The sequence below is a fragment of the Dendrobates tinctorius genome, unplaced genomic scaffold, assembly GCF_039654945.1.
Source record: "Dendrobates tinctorius isolate UK_male_01 unplaced genomic scaffold, ASM3965494v1 ptg000162l, whole genome shotgun sequence".
NCBI classification, from domain to species: Eukaryota; Metazoa; Chordata; class Amphibia; order Anura; family Dendrobatidae; genus Dendrobates; species Dendrobates tinctorius.
Window position 1 is genome coordinate 33,472,208 of NW_027361829.1, and position 24,735 is coordinate 33,496,942.

Sequence of the window (24,735 nt, forward strand, 5' to 3'; positions counted from 1 at the left end):
TTGGGGCTAAAACCTTTGATGAATTGGGGCCCACTTTTCTAGTTGTTTCCCCACTGTAATCACTGTCTCCTACCTACACTGTGCAAACCTATCTTTCTTCACTCTGACTAGTCCGTTCGTCCGTCAGGTCACCTTCCCTACACTCTCCCTTCCTTTGTCCATTGTCGTCCTCGACAATCGTCATCCCTGCCTTCGTCGTTCTGAATCTACACCTACATTCTGTTGTCGGACCAGAAGTTGAGCCAAACCCACTATCTGCGGGGGCCGAACCATACTGGGAGCACTATGCTCTGAGCAGCCTACTGCTACTCACCAGCGCGCACGCCACATGACAACGTCTTTCAAATTGGGCAAGGTACACCCGTATTCTCTCTACGGCGTGTATCTTTCCCCTACTCTCCCCTACTGTTACCTTTCACTATCCGGTACGCCATGATCGAGGCCACTCACCTACCAGATCATTGCCGGCGCCCGCCTTTCCTTCTTCAGGGGTGTCCGTGGTGTTGGGGACCTGACCTAGGACGGCTGTCTTTCTCACGTCTTCCAACTCATTTTCCTTCTTTCAGTTACATGTCATGGTCGGCGTCCCGGTCTCCCAGACCTCCTCAACTCTTAGATCCCTACCGGATCTCACACTTTCCTTTGGTCCCGCAGACCTTCCCTTACCCGGACCTGTTGCATTTTACTTTGGCATATTATACAATAAACAACTTTATAATAGCACAAGTACCCATTTTTTATAATTTTTTTTTTTTTTTCTTTTGCTTTAAAACTCAACGTTTAACAATAAACATCGCCAGCACTCCTTTTCCCTCCCCCTTTTGAATGAAGCAGGCTCCATACCTCCTGCTCTCGAACCTTCTTTTGTTTTACCACCTCCGCAACCCAAACGGAGGGTACCGCGCCAGTCCCAGAGTCCGGTGGGCGGGACCTTGCCGAGAAAGGGCGTGGGGTAGAGGCGGCCGATGATATCTGTGGCCCAGCAGTCGCTGGGGCCGGGTAGCGGATGGGAGCAGCCGTGACTCCGGAGGGCTGGTCCACAGGGCCCGATAAACAGACCCCAGCCGGTTCCAATACTGGCTTCACCGCGGCCATAGGGTAGGCCGCATCCACAACTCCCAGCAAAGCCGGAGTAACGGCCGGTTCGGGTGATGAGGCTGACACCGGCCGAGGGAGCGCAACCGCGCCTTCTGTAAATAAGCTCCGCCCTGGTGACTCCGGGCGGGGTAGTTCGGGGACATGAGCGGGGGCCTCGCTCAGCTCTGCATACACCACGGGGCCCGTGGTAACTAGGCCTTCCGGTGCGCAGGGGGCCGCGTGCTGCAGCAGAATGGTGGGGGCCGCTTGGGGAGGCACTGGTAGGGCCGGGGGTACTCTCACCTTCCCCGGCGCTGCGGCCTCCGTTTCATCATCACGCAGTTTCCCCCGCAGCCTCCGTTCCTTGCTCCACTGTCCTGCGGGCCTTCCCTCCGGACTCGGGGGCTCCGCTGAGAAGTCCTCTGCTGGTATTGGTGGCAGCCGTTCTCGCTGACTCCCCTCAGGCTCCGCTCCCCGGCTCAGCATCCCGCTGCCTGCCCGTAAATCTGAAGATGACTTCTGTTGCAGCTCCATCTCTCGCCGCCATTGCCACTCTAGGCGGCCGATGCCCCGACACCCGCAGCATCTCATACCGTCCGTTGGGCAGCACTCGAATGGCGTCAGACAGCCGCAGCCAAGTTTTTCTTCTGTGCCACTCCTCCTGCTGGGTGGGGCGTTGGCAGACCTTTCCATCCATCTGCCAGGGTCCAATATATGGAAACGTCGGTCTCCGGGCATATATTGCTTCCTTTTGGGGTACGTTGGAGGGGGTCCCAGTCCATTCTGAACAACTGCAAACACCCGGACCTCTCCTCTGCGCTGAAGTAATACCGCCATCTTGGGCAGAATCAGCTACTGCCTTGGATCCTCTGCAAGCAACACAGATCCGACACAGCGTCCCAATTTGTAATCCACAGGTCAGTAATTTTTAGTCCACAGGTGTTTATAATCCGAAATAGAGCAGTCCAAGTTTTCCTCAGTCCTTCAGTTGCAGGCCTGCCGCAGAAGATAGCGTATTAGCGGCGGCGATCCTGCCGACTACGCCAAATGTAGTGTCGGTGGTGGGGTGCCGAGCTGGGGGGGGGTGGTCCTACTTTTGTACCGCGCAGAGATGATGACAGAGACACGATGAGGTAGATTCTGGGTGCAACAGGTCCAAGTTTATTTCATTACTTGCCGTCCGCCTGACGGCCTCCGCAGCACACCGCACGTTTCTTCACTTATCGGCCCTCCGTTTCCAGAGCCGTTTACACACCGTACTTTTACAATAAGGACGTACATATGCGTACTGTCCCTCCTTCACTTGTTCGACGCTCCTGCAAGGTCCGCCACTGTGGCCGCCCTAGGCCCAATAACCAACAGCGCTTTCACTGGTCAGTCGTCGTGTCAAATACGGTATATGGCACTCACTGCCTCGTCTCTTCTGCGGTATCTTTCTGTCAGGACCACCCCCTGACGTTTCCCTCTCCTCAGTCCCCTTGGTCGGATTCTCCTCAGGACACACAGACTGGCGAAGTCCTCCTGTCACCTGGGCTCCACCTGGGGACTGGAACTTTCTGGAACCCTCCCTCAGTATTTATAACTTCCCCGGTTCCTTGAAACTGTCACTAACTGTCACCACGCCCCCCATGACCAACGGTTTCTAAAGCCCTAAGCTGCTGTAAAGTCCTTTGCTCACACTCCACCCTGCCATCTAATGGTCATCCCAAGGTACTGCACGTCCACTACACTTTTCTAGTTGTTTCCCCACTGTAATCACTGTCTCCTACCTACACTGTGCAAACCTATCTTTCTTCACTCTGACTAGTCCGTTCGTCCGTCAGGTCACCTTCCCTACACCCCGCATTCCGCTCCCATCCTGTGCCCAGCACTGTCCTCCTCTCCTGTGCCCAGCACTCTCCTCCCCTCCTGTGCCCAGCACTCTCCTCCTCTCCTGTGCCCAGCACTCTCCGCCTCTCCTGTGCCCAGCACTCTCCTCCCCTCCTGTGCCCAGCATTCTGCTCCCCTCCTGTGCCCAGCACGCTCCTCCTCTCCTGTGCCCAGCACGCTCCTCCTCATCTGTGCCCAGCACGCTCCTCCTCTCCTGTGCCCAGCACTCTCCTTCCCTCCTGTGCCCAGCATTCTGCTCCCCTCCTGTGCCCAGCACGCTCCTCCTCTCCTGTGCCCAGCACTCTCCTCCTCTCCTGTGCCCAGCACTCTCCTCCCCTCCTGTGCCCAGCACTCTCCTCCTCTCCTGTGCCCAGCACGCTCCTCCTCTCCTGTGCCCAGCATTCTGCTCCCCTCCTGTGCCCAGCACGCTCTTCTCCTGTGCCCAGCACGCTCCTCCTCTCCTGTGCCCAGCACTCTCCTCCTCTCCTGTGCCCAGCACTCTCCTCCCCTCCTGTGCCCAGCACTCTCCTCCTCTCCTGTGCCCAGCACGCTCCTCCTCTCCTGTGCCCAGCATTTTGCTCCCCTCCTGTGCCCAGCATGCTCCTCCTCTCCTGTGCCCAGCACGCTACTCCTCTCCTCTGCCCAGCACTCTCCTCCTGTCCTGTGCCCAGCACTTTCCTCCCCTCCTATGCCCGGCATTCTGCTCCCTTCCTGTGCCCAGCACTCTCCTCCTCTCCTGTGCCCAGCACTCTCCTCCCCTCCTGTGCCCAGCACTCTCTTCCCCTCCTGTGCCCAGCACTCTCCTCTACTGTGCCAGCACTCTCCTCCCCTCCTGTGCCCAGCACTCTCTACTGTGCCCAGCACTCTCCTCCCCTCTTGTGCCCAGCACTCTCCTCTACTGTCCCAGCACTCTCCTCCCCTCCTGTGCCCAGCACTCTCCTCCCCTCTTGTGCCCAGCACTCTCCTCTACTGTCCCAGCACTCTCCTCCCCTCCTGTGCCCAGCACTCTCCTCTACTGTGCCAGCACTCTCCTCCCCTCCTGTGCCCAGCACTCTCCTCTACTGTGCCAGCACTCTCCTTCCCTCCAGTGCCCAGCACTCTCCTCTACTGTGCCCAGCACTCTCCTCCCCTCTTGTGCCCAGCACTCTCCTCCCCTCCTGTGCCCAGCACTCTCCTCCCCTCTTGTGCCCAGCACTCTTCTCTACTGTGCCAGCACTCTCCTCCTCTCCTGTTCCCAGCACTCTCCTCCCCTGCTGTTCCCAGCACTCTCCTCCCCTCCTCCTGTGCCCAGCACTCTCCTCCTCTCCTGTGCCCAGTAATCTCCCCTCCTGTGCTCAGCACTCTCCTTCCCTCTTGTGCTCAGCACTTTCCTCCCCTCCTGTGCCCAGCACTCTCCTCTACTGTGCCAGCACTCTCCTCCCCTCCTGTGCTCAGCACTCTCCTTCCCTCTTGTGCTCAGCACTTTCCTCCCCTCCTGTGCCCAGCACTCTCCTCTACTGTGCCAGCACTCTCCTCCCCTCCTGTGCTCAGCACTCTCCTTCCCTCAGAGGGAGCTACAACATCCCGTCTTGAGTTCCTACAACAGTCATTGTTAAAGTTATAGAGGGACTGATCCCCCCTCCTCTCCCTCTACATGGTCTCCTCCCACCATGATGAGTATGAGGGGCTTGTACGACCTGGAGAAAGGAGGGGGGTGTCCACGTTTACATATATCACTAATGGTCGCCGCCACACACCGGTAAAGAGAAGTTCTGCACTAATAAATACAGTAATAAAGATGTGCTGCTCTGCGCCGTCTGACAGTGCAGGGTGAGGCTGGGTACATGTGTCCCGTCACCGAGCTGCCGCCTGTGCCCGCGGGCGCCGTGCCTGCTGCGGGAGGTGCACCCTGCTCCCGGAGCCCTCCACATACTTTCCCTCACTAGCTCCTCCCCCGCCCGTCCGCACTCCCATCCTCGCCGAGTGTCGGCGCTCGCCTCCTTCCCCTGCTCTGCCCCCCGCTGACACACGGCGCTCCGCCACATCATGGGTGCACGGCACAGAGCCAGCCCTCCCGCCGCTCCACCGGGGATGCCGCTCAGCCGCTGGCCGGTACTGGCCCTGCAGGCCGCCTTCCTAGTAAGTTTTGTGACTTGTAATGACGCCCCGCCGGTGCCCGGGGACCAGCTGCACATAGACAGGACCTCGGTGCCCGAGCTGTGCCCACGCACTGTCCAGGAGGGAGACTTCGTGCGGTACCACTACCATGGCACTTTCCCGGATGGCACAAAGTTCGATTCCAGGTAGGTGCCAGTACTAACACATTGTATGATGTCTGAGGAAGGGGCTGCAAGGGCATGAAACAGAGGGGGCATTACTGCCATCTCCACCCAGAGGGGCCATCTACACCCAGAGGGGGCATTACTGCCATCTCCACCCAGAGGGGCCATCTCCACCCAGAGGGGGCATTACTGCCATCTACACCCAGAGGGGCCTTACTGCCATCTCCACCCAGAGGGGCATTACTGCCATCTCCACCCAGAGGGGCATTACTGCCATCTCCACCCAGAGGGGGCATTACTGCCATCTCCACCCAGAGGGGGCATTACTGCCATCTCCACCCAGAGGGGCATTACTGCCATCTCCACCCAGAGGGGCCATCTCCACCCAGAGGGGGCATTACTGCCATCTACACCCAGAGGGGCCTTACTGCCATCTCCACCCAGAGGGGCCTTACTGCCATCTCCACCCAGAGGGGCCTTACTGCCATCTCCACCCAGAGGGGCATTACTGCCATCTCCACCCAGAGGGGCATTACTGCCATCTCCACCCAGAGGGGACATACTGCCATCTCCACCCAGAGGGGCATTACTGCCATCTCCACCCAGAGGGGGCATTACTGCCATCTCCACCCAGAGGGGGCATTACTGCCATCTCCACCCAGAGGGGGCATTACTGCCATCTCCACCCAGAGGGGGCATTACTGCCATCTCCACCCAGAGGGGGCATTACTGCCATCTCCACCCAGAGGGGGCATTACTGCCATCTCCACCCATAGGGGCATTACTGCCATCTCCACCCAGAGGGGCATTACTGCCATCTCCACCCAGAGGGGGCATTACTGCCATCTCCACCCATAGGGGCATTACTGCCATCTCCACCCAGAGGGGCATTACTGCCATCTCCACCCAGAGGGGGCATTACTGCCATCTCCACCCAGAGGGGCCTTACTGCCATCTCCACCCAGAGGGGGCCTTACTGCCATCTCCACCCAGAGGGGGCCTTACTGCCATCTCCACCCAGAGGGGGCCTTACTGCCATCTCCACCCAGAGGGGCCTTACTGCCATCTCCACCCAGAGGGGCATTACTGCCATCTCCACCCAGAGGGGCATTACTGCCATCTCCACCCAGAGGGGCCATCTCCACCCAGAGGGGGCATTACTGCCATCTACACCCAGAGGGGCCTTACTGCCATCTCCACCCAGAGGGGCCTTACTGCCATCTCCACCCAGAGGGGCCTTACTGCCATCTCCACCCAGAGGGGCATTACTGCCATCTCCACCCAGAGGGGCATTACTGCCATCTCCACCCAGAGGGGACATACTGCCATCTCCACCCAGAGGGGCATTACTGCCATCTCCACCCAGAGGGGGCATTACTGCCATCTCCACCCAGAGGGGGCATTACTGCCATCTCCACCCAGAGGGGGCATTACTGCCATCTCCACCCAGAGGGGGCATTACTGCCATCTCCACCCAGAGGGGGCATTACTGCCATCTCCACCCATAGGGGCATTACTGCCATCTCCACCCAGAGGGGCATTACTGCCATCTCCACCCAGAGGGGGCATTACTGCCATCTCCACCCATAGGGGCATTACTGCCATCTCCACCCAGAGGGGCATTACTGCCATCTCCACCCAGAGGGGGCATTACTGCCATCTCCACCCAGAGGGGCCTTACTGCCATCTCCACCCAGAGGGGGCCTTACTGCCATCTCCACCCAGAGGGGGCCTTACTGCCATCTCCACCCAGAGGGGGCATTACTGCCATCTCCACCCAGAGGGGGCCTTACTGCCATCTCCACCCAGAGGGGGCCTTACTGCCATCTCCACCCAGAGGGGGCCTTACTGCCATCTCCACCCAGAGGGGGCCTTACTGCCATCTCCACCCAGAGGGGGCCTTACTGCCATCTCCACCCAGAGGGGGCCTTACTGCCATCTCCACCCAGAGGGGGCCTTACTGCCATCTCCACCCAGAGGGGGCCTTACTGCCATCTCCACCCAGAGGGGGCCTTACTGCCATCTCCACCCAGAGGGGGCCTTACTGCCATCTCCACCCAGAGGGGGCCTTACTGCCATCTCCACCCAGAGGGGGCCTTACTGCCATCTCCACCCAGAGGGGGCCTTACTGCCATCTCCACCCAGAGGGGGCATTACTGCCATCTCCACCCAGAGGGGCATTACTGCCATCTCCACCCAGAGGGGCCTTACTGCCATCTCCACCCAGAGGGGCCTAAAGGCCCTTTTACATTTAGCAATGCACCAGCGATCCGACGAGCGATCCGACCCGGTCAGGATCGCTGGTGCATCGCTAAATGATCGCTAGTGAGCTTTCACACAGAAAGATCTCACAGCAATTCAGCAGCGACGCAGCGCACGACACTCACCTTTCACACACAGCGATCCTGACATCCTCCTGCCCGCCTCCACGCGTCGCTCGTCGTCACAGCAGGAAGCCCAGCAGGAAGCGGATGACGAGAAATGGAGCCGGACATTCTCGCGCGATCAGCGATGGACAGCGGGGGAGCCGGTCGTTGGTAAGTATCACACATAACGATATCACTAGCAATATCGCTATAACGTCACAAAACCGGTGGCGTTATAGCGATATTGCTAGCGATATCGCTTAGTGTAAAACCCCCTTTACTGCCATCTACACACAGATCGTCCATAACTAATCAAGCATCCAGCCATACAATCATACAGCCATGCAATAAAATATCCAATCGACCAACCATACAATCATCCAACCAATCATCCATCCATACATACAATTATCCATACCATCATCCAGCCATACAATCATCCAGCCATAAAATCATCCATCCATACTGTCATCCAACCATACAATCATCCAGCCATACAATCATCCATCCATACAATCATCCAGCCATTCTGTCATCCATCCATACAATCATCCAGCCATACAATCATCCAGCCATACAATCATCCAGCCATACAGTCATCCAGCCATACAGTCATCCAGCCATACAGTCATCCAGCCATACAATCATCCAGCCATAAAATCATCCAGCCATACAATCATCCAGCCATACTGTCATCCAGCCATACAATCATTCAGCCATACAATCATCCAGCCATACAATCATCCAGCCATACTGTCATCCAACCATACAATCATCCAGCCATACAATCATCCAGCCATACAATCATCCAGCCATACAATCATCCATCCATACAATCATCCAGCCATACAATCATCCAACCATACTGTCATCCATCCATACAAATGTAGTGTCGGTGGTGGGGTGCCGAGCTGGGGGGGGTGGTCCTACTTTTATACCGCGCAGAGATGACAACAGAGACACGATGGAGGCAGATTCTGGGTGCAACAGGTCCAAGTTTATTTCTTCACTTGCCGTCCGACTGACGGCACTCCTCGCGGCCCTCCGTTTCCAGAGCCGCTTCTCACACCGTACACTGGAGACGTGTCTGCACACACCGTCCCCTCCTTTACTGTCGACGCTCCTGACAGTTCCGTCACTGTGGCCGCCTTAGGCCCATTAACCAACAGCGCTTCTACTGCTCAGTCGTCGTGTCACATACGGTGTCTTACACCCAGTACCTCGTCTCAACTGCGGTCCTTTCCTGTCAGGACCACCCCCCTGACGTCCTCTCTCCTCAGTCCCCCTGGTCTGGATTCTCCTCAGAGTGCACAGACTGTCGTAGTCCTCCTGTCACTTGAGCTCCCCCTGGGGACTGGAACTTTCTGGAACCCTCCCTCAGTATTTATAACTTCCCCGGTTCCTTGAAACTGTCACTCTAACTGTCACCACGCCCCCCATGACCAACAGTTTCTAAAGCCCTAAGCTGCTGTAAAGTCCTTTGCTCACACTCCACCCTGCCATCTAATGGTCATCCCAAGGTACTGCACGTCCACTACACTTTTCTAGTTGTTTCCCCACTGTAATCACTGTCTCCTACCTACACTGTGCAAACCTATCTTTCTTCACTCTGACTAGTCCGTCCGTCCGTCAGGTCACCTTCCCTACACAATCATCCAGCCATACAATCATCAAGCCATACTGTCATCCAACCATACAATCATCAAGCCATGCAATAATATGTCCAGTCAACCATCCATTCAATCATGCAACCCACCAATCACCTAGCCATCCATACAATCAACCACTCATCATCCATCCCTCCCATCCATTGTTTCATGTTTCCCCCTTCACCCATTCATTCATCGCATTGGGCATTGCGTTGCTACCAATGCACCAAGATTTATGCCAAGTTGTGGCTGCAGCCATCACAGCACTTTCATTCGGTGACCTTCTACCTGCAATGGGATATAGACTTTTTATTATTTTCCTGGGTGAGTGCTGCAGGGCCGGCCCAGGGATCACTAATGCAAAAACTGTTGCAACTTTTTAAAGCTTTTTATGACAATTTTTTGGGGCTAAAACCTTTGATGAATTGGGGCCCAAAAGAATAAGGTGCAAATAGTAAAGCCATTAAAAAGGAGCACGAGGCTAAGGTGCGCCTAATTTATTAAGAGTCCATACAAGATTATGAAATCTATAAACTTAAAGGGGTTTCTCACTCCTCAGACATCCCCTTCTCAGTCCGTGTGCTTCCCCCTTATACTCACCTCCGGTGCTGGCGCTGTTCCAGCGGTGTTGGCACTGCGTCTCCCAGCGAGCGGGTCGCAATCTGACGTCCACGAACCCTGTGGTCAATCAGCGTCCACTTTCCCCTCCTTCAGACGAATCGGAAATACAGAGGGAGAGAGTGCTGCTACGTCCGTAGGCGTCTGAGTAATGGACGACTCATTTAAATTATATGCTGTAATTTATGCCAAATTCTGCGGTAAATTGTCAGGCCGGGGCAGGCCCTTATACTGAGCGCTGTTCACTTTCTAGAAAATTTGCAAGAGCGGTGAAAAATTGAAATATGAAACAAATCTTCTGTCTTTTGGCCATTCATTCTTTTACATCTATGGAAAGGTGTAAGATGTCACGTGTTGCTGTGCATGCCTGAGTTACTATATGGCTACCACAGGCATGTGGGGGCTGTGGAAGTCACAGCATGTATGAATAGTCCCCGGGGGGCCTGCAGGCCCATTACCAGTCGGAGAAACGTCACTGCTTTGGAGGTTGGAAGCACAATTCTGCATTCACACACGATGCAGATCCCCCATTGCAATTAGTACTAGTACTACAGTCTAAGGTCGGGGTCACACTGGCGAGGAATACGGCCGAGTGAGAGGCGCTAAAAGCACGCATTAGACATGGACCAATGATTCTCTATGGGGTCCCTCGCACCAGCCGTATATTTCTCATCCGTATTCTACGGTCCGTGCCAATCGCAGCATGCTGCGATTGTCAGCGTACTACGGCCATAATACGCCAATGCAAGTCTATGGGTGCGCAAAAAATACGGATTACACACGGATCACACCTGTGACCTGCGAGAAATACTCACCAGGTGTCTTTTAGCAAAGCCGGCAATTCAGTGCGCTATACAGTAAACTCACACTGACAGGTTTAATAAAGAAACGAAAGAATAGATATAGACACATAGAATACATATATATATATATATAAATATATATATATACACACACATTCTATGTGTCTATATCTATTCTTTCATTTCTTTATTAAAACTGTCATAGGGCTCCATTATATGTCCATTTTGCAAGCCTGCGAGAAAATCTCAGCATACGGATGCCATACGGATTACATACGGATGCTGACATGCGCAAAATACGCGACCACACCTTGCTTACGGATGACATACGGAGCACTATTTAGGGGTCTGTCATCCGTATTACGCATGTAAAATACTGACCGTATTTTGCGTCGGTAAGTGTGACCCCGGCCTTAGGCTGCGGTCAGACGACCGTATGTTCTCTCATGTGAGAGTCGGACTCATTACGCTGATGACACTGACAGAGTTTGAGCCAAGTGTCTTCTTACTATGATCCGATTCTTTCGCATGAGAGAATCGCAGCACAGGTGTGGAGAAGATGGAGAAAGTAATTACTCCACCTTCTTCATTGTCTGAGTCTGCGAATGTCGGACTGCAGTCGAATGACATCCGAGTGCAGTCCGATGTTTCACACTCAGCCATAGGCTTATATGGGTGCGCATGGTCTGATTATGGGATGCACTTGCAGCATGCTGTGACTGTTCTCTCATCCAGAATTGGCAAGAGAATGTAATCTGCCCTGCCCCATAGTATAACACTGGGCTGAGTGCTATCCAATTAAACATCAGACAGCACTCAGCCATGTTATACGCCAGTGTGCGCGAGGCCTAAAAGTGAGTATAGATCGTGTGCAGCGCGACTGCATAGTGGGCATAGTATACCATGTACACGGCCTGTGAACATCACACTACATCTTTGGGTGATGATTTTTGTCATTCTCATACACAAATATAAGTATTATCCGGCAGCGCTCTAATGCAAATATATTACACGCACATTAGGCTCCAATAATGAAAGCGATCCCAACTCTAGCATATGTAGCCCAAGCTCTCGACTCTACTTTTCCATGTCACAGTCTTCAGTTTATCGCACTAATGTGCTGTAAATCTATGAAATGTAGCCAGTATGCGCCACATTTTCTGTGGGAACAGAGGACCTGCTCCAGCTCAGATTAGACCTGCAGTGATGCGTTGTGTAAAAGACCTGCAGTGATGTGTTGTGTGAACGTTCAGTAAGTGCAGCGGATTCCCGTCCATAAAACATTTCTAATCATTTGTACTAATTTGTCGGCAGAGCGACACAAGTTATGTATGTGCCCTTATTATACAGGACACAAGAGCTAAAAATCAGCAGCAGCTTGCTTCCTCTGGTCTCAATTAGGGGCAAGCTGAAACCTGACTCCCAAGGATTGTCCACGTCCCCACATTCGTCTGCTGCGAGGGAATGGGTTTTGCAGAGGCTGCCTGGAATATCAGTAAGGACGTTGTGCCCAACATTTTTATAGGCCTGGTCGGCTTGCAAGAAAGCTGTTAATACATAATTAAGAAGGCTTCTAGCACCGATGTCCTATAGTTCTTCACTCCTAATTCTCCACTATGGTTTCTTTACACTTTTCACTTGTAGATCTGTAACGCGGACTAGAAAACAACTGCAGTAGGGTTTGTCTGTAGAAGTGGAGACCTCGTCAGGACAAGCTTCATTACTTCAGTATAAAACAGTGCTAAAGAGAACCCAGGGAATGAACTGAGCCTACAGTTACTCACCACCAACATATTGGCAAAATATGTAAATATAAACAATCAATCATGTTCCTCGAAAAAATGTCTTGTTTGAAAAACAAACAAATGTAAAAAGGGCAATTCAAACAAAAAAATCTATAAAAATATAGTGAAAAGCACTACTACTTGGACAACTCCTTCTTAGGGCTCCTACCCATCACTGTGAAAAAAAAAACCTTCTGATTTCTTTCCAGAAAAGTGAGATGAGTGTCATGCGGGTGTCCTGCGATTTTCATGCAAGTACAATCCAATTTTTAACAACTAGCATCTGATTTACATGCGAATGCAATCCTAGTGTAATGTGATTTTAACATGAGCTTAATTCTTTATGTAATTTACACCTAGAAATATTCTTTATGAAATATATGTATATAAATAGAGAGATACAGATAGATGGATAGATATAAATATGTAAGTGAGATATATAAATAGTGCTTTGTGTGTGTAGTGTACTGTACATGTTTTTTTTTAGTAAATAAACTCCTTTCGGGAAAAAAAGGTGAAGGATCCTCCGACATTTTTTTAACTCGAAGAGGGAAAGCAGAGAGATGGGGGCCTATGTTTATAGCCTGAGAAGAGGTAATACCCATGGAGCTTCCCAGGCTAATGATATTAGCGCACAGCTGTATACTTAGCCTTTCCTGGTTATTAAAATGGGGAACCCTCCACACAAAATGACATACAGTTCACTTATAATTAATTACCAGCAAAAGCTAGGCATATAGCTGTGTCTTGATATTCATAGCCTAGGATATAGGCCTCCTCCAAGCCTAAAAACATCAGCTCTCAGCCGCCCCCGAAATGGTGCATCCATAAGATGTGCCAATTCTGGCACTTAGCCTCACTCTTCCCACTTACTTTGCAGTTGTGGCAAGTGACGTGATAGTTGAGGGTGTTGATGTCAGCTTTGTATTGTCAGGGGACATAAAGGCCAGAGGTCAATACTAGAGATGCGTCTATAAGCTGCCCCCATTACTAATCCCATACTAATACTGTATTAAAAAAACACTCCCAGAATAAAGTCCTTTAACTGAAAAAATTACACAGACTCATCTAATGAAATAAATTTACCAAAAACATGTAGACTCACGTCAACGCCCAATACACTGAAGCCAATGTCTCCTGTAACATAATTAAAATAATGAACAACAATATTCCTTACCTGTCCGCCGAGGAGATAATCCATTTGTCCTGCGATGCATCTAGCTCTTCTACATCTAGATGGCAGGCTGCATTGTTGCGTGATGCGACTATACAGCCTGTCATCCAGCAGAGACACCGAGCTGTACATGCTTGCTCAGCACAGTGACTTGCGGTAAACTCCTTTCACCTCACTGATGTCTCGCGAGCGTGAGAAAGTTCACACTCTCACGGTGCTGTCAGAAAAGTCCTGCAAATTCACAGCCTATGAACTCCGTGGGAAAAGTTATAACGGCGCTTACGCTGATGTCAGTGAGTTGAACTGAGCTGCTGCTCTGTCGACATGACATCACCCAAGCAAAGCGAATTGCTGGCAGAAGTAGTCCGTGACCATTCTGAGCCGGCAGAGATCGGTACAATGCAGGACAGGCAGGTAGTTAGCAACTAGCTGCCTGCAAGTTTTTAGCCCCATAGGAAAAAAATAACCAAAGTCTTGTATAAATAACTTAAAAAAATAAGGATACCGTACTTGGGCACCTAACTCTCGCTATCTGAGTGCCGTGTACTCTTTATTCTACAAAGTCTTGTATAACCCCTTCTAATACTGTAGTCCCCTGAGTAAAATAAAAAAGCTTATACTCATCCTGCACAGGAGCCGTTCCAGCGATGTTGGTGCTGCTGTGACATTATGTCATGTGAGCGCTGCAGCCAGTCAGTGGCCACTAATGGGCTGCAGTGCTCACACATCCCTTGGACATCCAAGTCTTGTCCCCTTCCTCTAATGTGGGTATCGGCACCTTCTTTCAAAAGACCCAAGTCCACAGAGCTGAGGGTATCAATGGACTGGGCATTTGGGGACACGTATAGTACTCTGAGTGACATAAGGAGTGAATTACTGTGTGCAGACAAGTGTAGAAATGCCGGTAGTCAATATAAAAAAGCACCTGTCCTGCTACCCAAACCAGGGTTGGAAAGTGGGGATTTATCATCAGACATACTCATAGCGAGCATAAATACCCTCATAACTGACCCTATGTGTCCTAAGCAACTTTATTCAAAGCGAAATAAAATAAGATGGGGACATATTATTTATAGGCCTACTTACCTCCAGAGGCAGGATGATGATGTCTGTACACAAATCTCATTAAAATGTGTTTTTTTTTGTGGAGAGACAAGTGACAGCCTGTGGGAAAAAGAGCCATGGCGTGCTCTATCACATGCAGCCTTAGGCCGTGTTCACATATTCAGTCTTTTACATCAGAATCCCAAACCAGTAGTGGAACAATCAGAGGAAAAGAGCAATAGAAACATGTGCACCACTTGCGTATTTCTCACCCCCTCCAGGACTTGACTTACAGATACTGATATAAAATACTGACTGTGTGAACGTGGCCTTACAGAGGTAATCTAGAAGCATTGCTTCAAGCTATACTGAAAGGACACACTTTTGTGACATATCATAAAAGATGATGAAACAATCCTGTTTTATACAAACATGTGACTAACATAGTAAAGCAGCATGGTGTGAAACAAGCCGCCCCGCAGACCACTGTGATTTCCCGGAGTGCTACATTACATGTGTGCTAAGTCTCTGCCACCTGGCCCCCCAGTATAGAGTCCAGCAGCGTCTCGGTGCAGCCACGTTCTCCTCCTTTGAGTTGGGTTTCACCTAAAAATTATGATAATTAGAACAGATAAAAAATAGAAAAAATTCTTACACCATTTTGTTGAACATTGTTACTACCATAGGATGGATTATCTATAGGTAAAATTGTTATATGTGCAGTAAACTATTTTATGCTCTAATCCGATCTTACTAGTAACAAAGCAATGAATGTTATTAACCATTTATACAATTTTCAGCACTTCTATTATCATTTTTTCATTCTTGTATTCTTGTGCGTTTACAAGCAAGTATGAATATTCTGATGCCTGGTATGTTTTTGTTCCCCACAGATAATTGCTAAGTGTAAATGGCTGTCAACCCATTAGACTAAAAAAAACATAACTGAATTATTAGATGTCCCCCCCATTAGTAACAGCAGTTTCCTTTTTGTTTTTCTGTATTTAAAGTTCATCACAAACCAAAATAGACAGCATGTCATGCCTGTTCTGTAACGATCATACTATGGCCTCCCCCTATCTAGCTGCTGAGGGTCTCATCTGACTCGATGACTGGAAGGAGCTTTGTGGAGAGAAGGTTTCTCCATCTGAATCCTCGAGGCACACATACACTGCTCAAAAAAATAAAGGGAACACTTAAACAACAGAATATAACTCCAAGTAAATCAAACTTCTGTGAAATCAAACTGTCCACTTAGGAACCAACACTGATTGACGATCAATTTCACATGCTGTTGTGCAAATGGAATAGACAACAGATGGAAATTATTGGCAATTATCAAGACACCCTCAATAAAGGAATGGTTCTGCAGGTGGGGACCACAGTACACATCTCAGTACCAATGCTTTCTGGCTGATGTTTTGGTCACTTTTGAATGTTGGTTGTGCTTTCACACTCGTGGTAGCATGAGACGGACTCTACAACCCACACAAGTGGCTCAGGTAGTGCAGCTCATCCAGGATGGCACATCAATGCGAGCTGTGGCAAGAAGGTTTGCGGTGTCTGTGTCCAGAGGCTGGAGGCGCTACCAGGAGACAGACCAGTACACCAGGAGACGTAGAGGGGGCCATAGGAGGGCAACAACCCAGCAGCAGGACCGCTACCTCAGCCATTGTGCAAGGAGGAACAGGAGGAGCACTGCCAGAGCCCTGCAAAATGACCTACAGCAGGCCACAAATGTGCATGTGTCTGCACAAACAGAAGCCGACTCCATGAGGATGGTCTGAGCGCCTGACGTCCAAAGAAGGGGGTTGTTGCCCTTCTACGGGCTTACAATCTACAGGATGGTGGGGAAGGAGACAGTAGGTTGGAGGGATGCAGCAGCTCCAGGGATGATGCGGTAGCTCAGTAGTGGTGAGGAGGCAGCGGGGATCATTGCAGGCTGTAAGCTTTCCTGAAGAGATGGGTTTTCAGGTTCCGTCTGAAGGATCCGAGTGTGGTTGATAGTCGGACGTGTTGGGGCAAAGAATTCCAGAGGATGGGGATATTCGGGAGAAGTCTTGGAGGCGGTTGGGCGAAGAGCGAATAAGTGAGGAGGAGAGAAGGAGGTCTTGGGAGGACCGGAGATTATGTGAGGGAAGATATCAGGAGATTAGTTCAGAGATATATGGAGGAGACAGGTTATAGATGGCCTTGTAGGTCAGTTATCAGGATCCTGACAGCGCCGGCGTACAGCCTCCGCTGAGCAGGGACTCACCCGCACTGTAGGGACCCCTGGGGACCAGGATAGCTAGAAAGTATAGGTGCACAGGATCTTAGTGATGAAGTTTAACAAGCCGTCACGGGACCTACGGTCATGTGACTGCCAGGGGGCGGGGCTTAGCGTCCTGCTTTCAGAGAAGACAGAAAACTCAGAGTCGGGCAAAACGGAGGTCATTCACAGTACGGACAGCGAGGTACAGGGGGGTAAACAGACGGTAGGTCAGACAAAGCCAAAGGTCATACACAAGAGGGCGACGCTGTACCAAGGGATCGAGCAGAGAGAAGTTGGGTCACAAGCAGAGAGTCATACACGAGAGGTAGCGCAGTACAAGAGGGACAGGCAGAACTCGTAACAGGGACAGAACCGGATCAAAACCAAGCAAGCAAGATATCAGGCACAAGGCACAAGTACGCACAAGGTCGACTAACTCAGCCGAGGGCAGGAGTATAACTGACACCGGACCCAGGTCCAGTGAGCATTAAATAGCCGCCCTCTGCCAGGGAGAGGCGGAACAATTAACCCCCAATCAGACCAGGACGGGCCAAAGCGAAACTCCGTCCTGGATCATGACAGTACCATCCTCTCAATGTGGGGCCACTGGACCCCCAGGTCTCTCAGGGTACTTGGCGTGAAAGGCCCGGACCAACCGATCCACATGAACCGATCGAGCAGGAACCCACGAGCGTTCTTCAGGACCGTAGCCTTTCCAATGTACCAGATATTGAAGGGCACGACGGACCAACCTGGAGTCGACAATTCGTTCCACCTCGTACTCCGACTGCCCGTCTACCAAAACCGGTGTTGGGGAAGCTGATGATCCCTCCCCAGCGGCCCTCACAGGTTTCAAAAGGGCCTTATGAAAAACATTTGGGATCCGCAGAGATGGCGGAAGACGCAACCGAAAAGCCACTGGGTTAACTGCCTCGGTAATTTCATAAGGACCGATAAACTTGGGTCCAAGCTTCGCAGAGGGGACCTTGAGTCTTATATTCTTGGTGGACAACCATACCTTATCCCCAATCTGAAACACCGGCTCCGCGGATCGTTTTTTGTCCGCAAAAAATTTAAATTTGTCCTGGGCCTTCGTAATATTACTCTGGACCTCTCGCCATACCTCCCCCAACCGCTGGATCGTCTCATCTGCCCCAGGACACCCAGAATTCAAACGGGAAAATTCTCCAAAATGAGGCTGAAACCCATAGTTGCAGAAAAAGGGAGATGTACCCGTAGACTTGTTAACGCGGTTGTTAAATGCAAGCTCAGCCACCGGTGACACAGAACACCAATCATCTTGTTGGTCTGAGGTCAAGCAACGCAGAATTTGCTCCAGAGACTGATTGGTCCGCTCGGTCTGCCCATTAGTCTCTGGATGATAAGCGGATGAAAAGGACAGACCAATACCCAACCTGTTACAAAAAGCCCTCCAAAATCTGGAAACAAATTGCACTCCTCTATCAGACACCACATTCAAGGGTACCCCATGCAACCGCACCACATGCTCAGCAAACAATCTGGACAATGTTTCTGCATTAGGTAGAGCTGCCAAAGGTACAAAATGTGCCTGCTTACTAAACCTGTCCACCACAACCCAGACGACGGTATTACCCTTGGAGGGGGGAAGGTTGGTGATGAAATCCATGGACAAATGCGTCCATGGTCTCTCAGGTATTGGCAGTGGTACCAAATCCCCGGTCGGCCGGTTATGGGGGGTTTTTGCACGGGCACAAACATCACAAGCAGACACATATTCCCCAACATCAGAGGCTAAAGCAGACCACCAGAATACTATAGCAATGGCCTTCCGGGTAGCCGAGATCCCTGGATGTCCACCCAGAACTGAGTCATGGAACTCCCGGAGGACCTTAAGGCGAAGCTGAGCTGGCACAAAAAGTTTGTCCACCGGCTTAGCCGGTGGTGCAAGAGACTGGGCTTCCCGAATCTCTCGTTCCAACATATTCGAAATACCTGCCACCACCACCCCAGGCTGAAGAATGGAGGATGGAGGTTCCGGGGGGGAAACCGGATCTAGACTGCGTGACAACGCATCTGCTCTGACATTTTTAGATCCTGGCCGAAAAGTGATCGAGACGAGAAGTTGAATCGGGAAAAAAAAAGTGACCATCTAGCCTGTCTAGGAGTCAACCTCTTAGCTGACTCAATATAAACTAGGTTTTTGTGGTCCGTAATTACGGTTATAGGATGGATAGCCCCCTCCAAAAAATGCCTCCATTCTTCAAAGGCCAACTTAACGGCCAGAAGTTCTCGATTTCCCACACCATAGTTTCTCCGCAGGAGAGAATTTCTTTGAGAAAAAGGCGCAAGGTCTTAAATTGGTCAAAGTGGGGGTCCCTGGGACAATACCGCCCCCACCCCCACCTCTGAGGCATCTACCTCAACAATAAATGGTTCAGACGGGTCCGGATGAACAAGAACCGGGGCCGACATGAAACATGTTTTCAAAAACTGAAATGCCGCTACCGCTGTGGTTGACCAATTCTTGATATCGGCCCCCTTTTGAGTCATGTCTGTGAGGGGTTTAACCACCTGTGAGAACCCCTTTATAAATTTGCGATAGTAATTGGCGAATCCTAGGAAACGCTGCAGAGCCTTCAAATCACAAGGTTGAACCCACTCGACAATGGCCTGCACCTTATTAGGATCCATGCGATACCCTTCAGCAGACACGATGAACCCCAGAAACGACAGTTCCTGAACAAAAAACAAACATTTTTCCAGTTTAGCAAAGAGACAGTTCTCCCGGAGCCTTTGGAGAACTGCCCGAACATGACCAATGTGAGTCTGTTTATCAGGAGAATAGATCAATATGTCATCCAAATATACCACCAAAAAAGTCCAATAAAATCAGAGAACACGTGATTTATGAAGTTTTGGAAGACCGCTGGAGCATTGGTCAAGCCGAAAGGCATGACCAGATTTTCAAACAACCCTTCAGTAGTGAGAAAAGCGGTTTTCCATTCATCTCCGACTCGGACTCGGATAAGGTTATACGCTCCCCGTAGATCTAATTTTGAAACCACTTAGCTCCGGACAATTGGTTGTATAAATCAGCAATAAGTGGAAGGGGATACGTATTCCTCACAGTTATCTTATTTAACTCACGAAAATCGAGGCATGGGCGTAAACCACCGTCTTTTTTCTTTACAAAAAAGAAACCCGCCGCCACAGGAGAAACAGAAGGACGAATGTGTCCCTTACGGAGGCCTTCGGAAATATACTCCTTCATCGCAGCCCGTTCTGGACCCGAAAGGTTATACAAGCGGGCCTTGGGCAATTTAGCACCTGGAACCAGGTCAATGGCACAATCAAATGGGCGGTGTGGTGGTAAAACCTCAGCCTCTTTTTCGGAGAAAACGTCCTTATAGTCTATCAGGCACTCCGGAATACCTTCCAGACCCACGGACAACACAGACACAGTATCAAGACATTTCTCAGAACAATAGGGATCCCATTTAACAATGTCCCGACATTCCCAATTAATTACAGGATTATGCAATTGTAACCAGGGGAACCCAAACACCAGTCCCGCTGGCAGGTTGTCCATTACAAAACATGAAATACGTTCCTGGTGCAAGGAACTCACTTTAAGAAGAAACTTCAGTACGAAACATAATGTCATTCTTTACCAGTGTTTTGTCAATGGCCACAATGTGAATAGGAGTCTCCAACCTAACTGTCCCTAACTTACACCTGAATACCAAATTAGAGTCAATAAAGTTCAATACTGATCCACAATCCACGAAGGCAGAAGTGGATGTGGAGACACTCCCACAACAAAGTTCCACTTGCAACAACATTTTAGAGAAGGCAGAAAAAGGTACCTGAGAGCCTGGGTGACCTCCATGACAATCACCCTGGCTCAGTCGCTTGGTTAGTGGACGGGAGGGGCAAACCTTCCTCCAATGTCCAGAATCGCCACAGTGAAAACAGCCTTTTCCCACGCGCCGTTGTCTCCTTTCCCTTTCCTTGAGGTCGATGGTTCCCATCTCCGTGATCTCCAATATACGACTGGCTCCCCTTCCTTGGGAGAATAATGGTCTTTCACTTTGCATCACTCCCCTCGCCTGTAGCCGGCGATCCATTCGGACGGCCTGTGTCATAGCCTCCCCCAGGGAATCAGGCGGAGGGTGGAGAGCCAAAGCATCTTTCAGATATTCAGACAGGCCTCTACGGAACAAACCCCGGAGGGCGGCATCATTCCAACAGACCTCAGCAGCCCAGCGTCTGAATTCTGTACAAAACCACTCGGGTGAGTGCTTTCCCTGGCACAAACTCATCACCATGTCCTCAGCCATACGCATACGATCAGGCTCAACATAAATATGCCCCAGGGCCTTAAAAAATGCATCTACCGTCATATGCTCAGGGGCCGTGGTCGGAAGGGAGAAAGCCCAATCTTGGGGGGCTCCCCTTAACAGAGACATAATGACCCCCACTCTCTGACTTTCATCCCCAGAAGAGTGTGGTCTTAAGGAAAAAAAAAGCTTACAGCCCTCCTTGAAAACTCTGAACTCTTTTTTATCTCCAGAAAAGGTATCTGGTAACTTCACTGGAGACTCAGGGGAAGCTAATGTAACATCCCGAGCCCCCAATGAAAAAACCCCCTGCACAATGTCAGCGATCAGCTGCTGAGACTGAGCCAGGGCTCGTTCTTAAAGGAGTTTCTGAGACATCTGGGCCAGGTGTTTAACCTGCTCAGAAAGAGCGTGCATAGGATCCATCACACACACAGGAGAAAGGGAGCAAAAAAAAATGGTATTGGTCAATTATAATATCAGGATCCTGACAGCGCCGGCGTACAGCCTCCGCTGAGCAGGGACTCACCCGCACTGTAGGGACCGCTGGGGAGCAGGAAAGCTAGAAAGTATAGGTGCGCAGGACCTTAGTGATGAAGTTTAACAAGCCGGCACGGGACCTACGGTCATGTGACTGCCAGGGGGCGGGGCTTAGCGTCCTGCTTTCAGAGAAGACAGAAAACTCAGAGTCGGGCAAAACAGAGGTCATTCACAGTACGGACAGCGAGGTACAGGAGGGGTAAACAGACGGTAGGTCAGACAAAGCCAAAGGTCATACACAAGAGGGCGACGCGGTACCAAGGGGACGAGCAGAGAGAAGTCGGGTCACAAGCAGAGAGTCATACACGAGAGGTAGCGCAGTACAAGAGGGACAGGCAGAACTCGTAACAGGGACAGAACCGGATCAAAACCAAACAAGCAAGCAAGATATCAGGCACAAGGCACACGGACGCACAAGGTCAACTAACTCAGCCGAGGGCAGGAGTATAACTGACACCGGACCTAGGTCCAGTGAGCATTAAATAGCCGCCCTCTGCCAAGGAGAGGCGGAACAATTAACCCCCAATCAGACCAGGACGGGCCAAAGCGAAACCCCGTCCTGGATCATGACATCAGTATTAGTAATTTGAACTTGATATGCTGAGCGAATGGGAACCAGTGGAGAGATTTGCGGAGGGGAGAAGCGGAGGAGTAGCGAGGAGAGAGATGAATTAGTCAGGTGGCAGATTTAAGGATGAACTGTAGAGGTGCGAGGCTGTTAGCAGGGAGGCCACAGAAAATGATGTTGCAATAGTCAAGGTGGGAGATGATGAGGGCATGCACAAGCATTTTAGTAGATTGAGGGTTGAGGAAGGGACTGATTCTGGAAATATTTTTGAGCTGGAGGCGACAGGAGGTGGAGAGAGCTTGGATGTGCGGTTTGAAGGACAGGGCAGAGTCAAGGGTTACTCCGAGGCAGCGGACCTCTGGTACGGGGGAAAGCATGATGTCGTCAATTTTTATAGATAGGTCGGGTAAGGAAGATCGGTGAGATGAAGGAAAGATGATCAGTTCAGATTTGTCCACATTGAGTTTGAGGAAGCGAGAGGAGAAGGAGGATATGGCTGATAGACACTCCAGGATACTGGAGAGCAGAGAGGTGACGTTTGGGCCAGAGAGGTAGATCTGAGTATCATCGGCATAAAGGTGGTACTGGAATCCATGGGACTTTATGAGTTGTCCCAGGCCAAGTGTATAGATTGAGAAGAGTAGGGGTCCTAGAACAGAGCCTTTGGGGACTCCAACAGAGAGGGGGTCGGATGAGGAGGTAGTGTGGGAGTGGGAGACACTGAATGTGCGGTTAGAAAGGTATGAGGAGATCCAGGATAGGGCGAGGTCTTTGATGCCAAAGGAGGAGAGGATCTGTAGTAGGAGGCATTGGTCAACTGTGTCGAAAGCAGAGGACAGGTCTAGAAGGAGGAGTATAGAGTATTGTCCGTTAGCTTTGGCTGTAAGTAGGTTGTTGGTAATTTTGGTCAGGGCTCTCTCAGTGGAATGATGGGGACGGAAACCAGATTGTCAAACAGCAAGTTAGATAAGAGGTGGGAGGAAAGTTCAGCGTGGACGTGCTGTTCCAGGAGCTTGGAAGCGAATGGGAGCAACGATATTGGGCGATAACTGGACATGGCTGTTGGGTCGAGGGTTGGCTTTTTAAGGATAGGCGTGATTGTGGCATGTTTGAAAGCAGAAGGGAAATATATGGGCCGCATATAGAAAAAATATGAATTTGGGGGACCGTATTCTTTGAAGGATAAAATGAAATTTTTAGTGATACCATTTTTTTTCCATACATCTTTTCAACATTTTTGCTGTGTTTTATTTTTTTAGAGCCTGTGTCGTTTTGGATGTGGTGATAACAAATGTGCACTCATATTGTAATGAAGTCCCCATATTTTAGTCATGTCCCCATCCATATCCTCTTATTGTAGTTATGTCTCCATTTTGTAGTTATGTCCCTATCCAGGTCCCCACATTGTATATATGTCTCCATATTGTAGTTAGGTCCCCATCCAGGTCCCCATATTGTAGCTATATCCCCATCCAGGTCCTCGTATTATAGTTTTGGCCCCATCCAGGTCCCCATATTGTAATTATGTCTCCATCTAGGTCCCCATATTGTACATATGTCCCTATCCATGTCCCTATATTGTAGTTACGTCCACATCCAGGTCCCCATATTGTAATTTTGTCCCCATCCAGGTCCCCATATTGTAATTATGTTCCCATCCAGGTCCCCATATTGTAGTTATGGCCCCATCCAGGTCCCCATATTATAGTTATGTCTCTTTCCAGGTCTCCATGTTGTATATATGTCCCTATCCATGTCCCCATATTGTAGTTATGTCCCCATATTGTAGTTATGTCCCCATCCAGGTCCCCATATTGTAGTGATATCCCCAACCAGGTCCTCATATTGTAGTTAGTATATATTGGGTCGAAACTGGAGTATCCAGAGTAAACCCACGCAACCATGGTAAGAACATACAAATATTGTAGTTATGTCACCATCCAGGTTCTGATATTGTAGTTATGTCCCCATCCAGGTCCCCATATTGTACATATGTCCCCATCCAGGTCCCCATATTGTACATATGTCCCCATCCAGGTCCCCATATTGTATATATGTCCCCATCCAGGTCCCCATATTGTAGTTATGGCCCCATCCAAGTTCTCATATTGTAGTTATGTCCCCATCCAGGTCCCCATATTGTAGTTATGTCCCCATCCAGGTCCCCATATTGTAGTTATGTCTCCATCCAGGTCCCCATATTGTATATATGTCTCCATCCAGGTCCCCATATTGTAGTTATGGCCCCATCCAAGTCCTCATAATGTAGTTATGGCCCCATCCAAGTCCTCATATTGTAGTTATGGTCTAATCCAGGTCCTCATATTGTAGTTATGTCCCCATCCAGGTCCCCATATTGTAGTTATGTCTCCATCCAGGTCCCCATATTGTAGTTATGGCCCCATC

General features: G+C 50.5%; 1 protein-coding gene across 1 annotated transcript in view; it reads left to right on the forward strand.

The window, feature by feature from the left end:
• The first annotated feature begins 4,867 nt into the window (after positions 1 to 4,867).
• FKBP9 (FKBP prolyl isomerase 9) overlaps positions 4,868 to 24,735 on the forward strand; it is a 72,142-nt gene continuing 52,274 nt past the window's right edge. Inside the window, exon 1 of the mRNA XM_073549952.1 lies at positions 4,868 to 5,228. Coding sequence (XP_073406053.1) covers positions 4,972 to 5,228 — 257 coding nt within the window. The 5' untranslated portion in view covers positions 4,868 to 4,971. The remainder of the gene's footprint in view (positions 5,229 to 24,735) is intronic.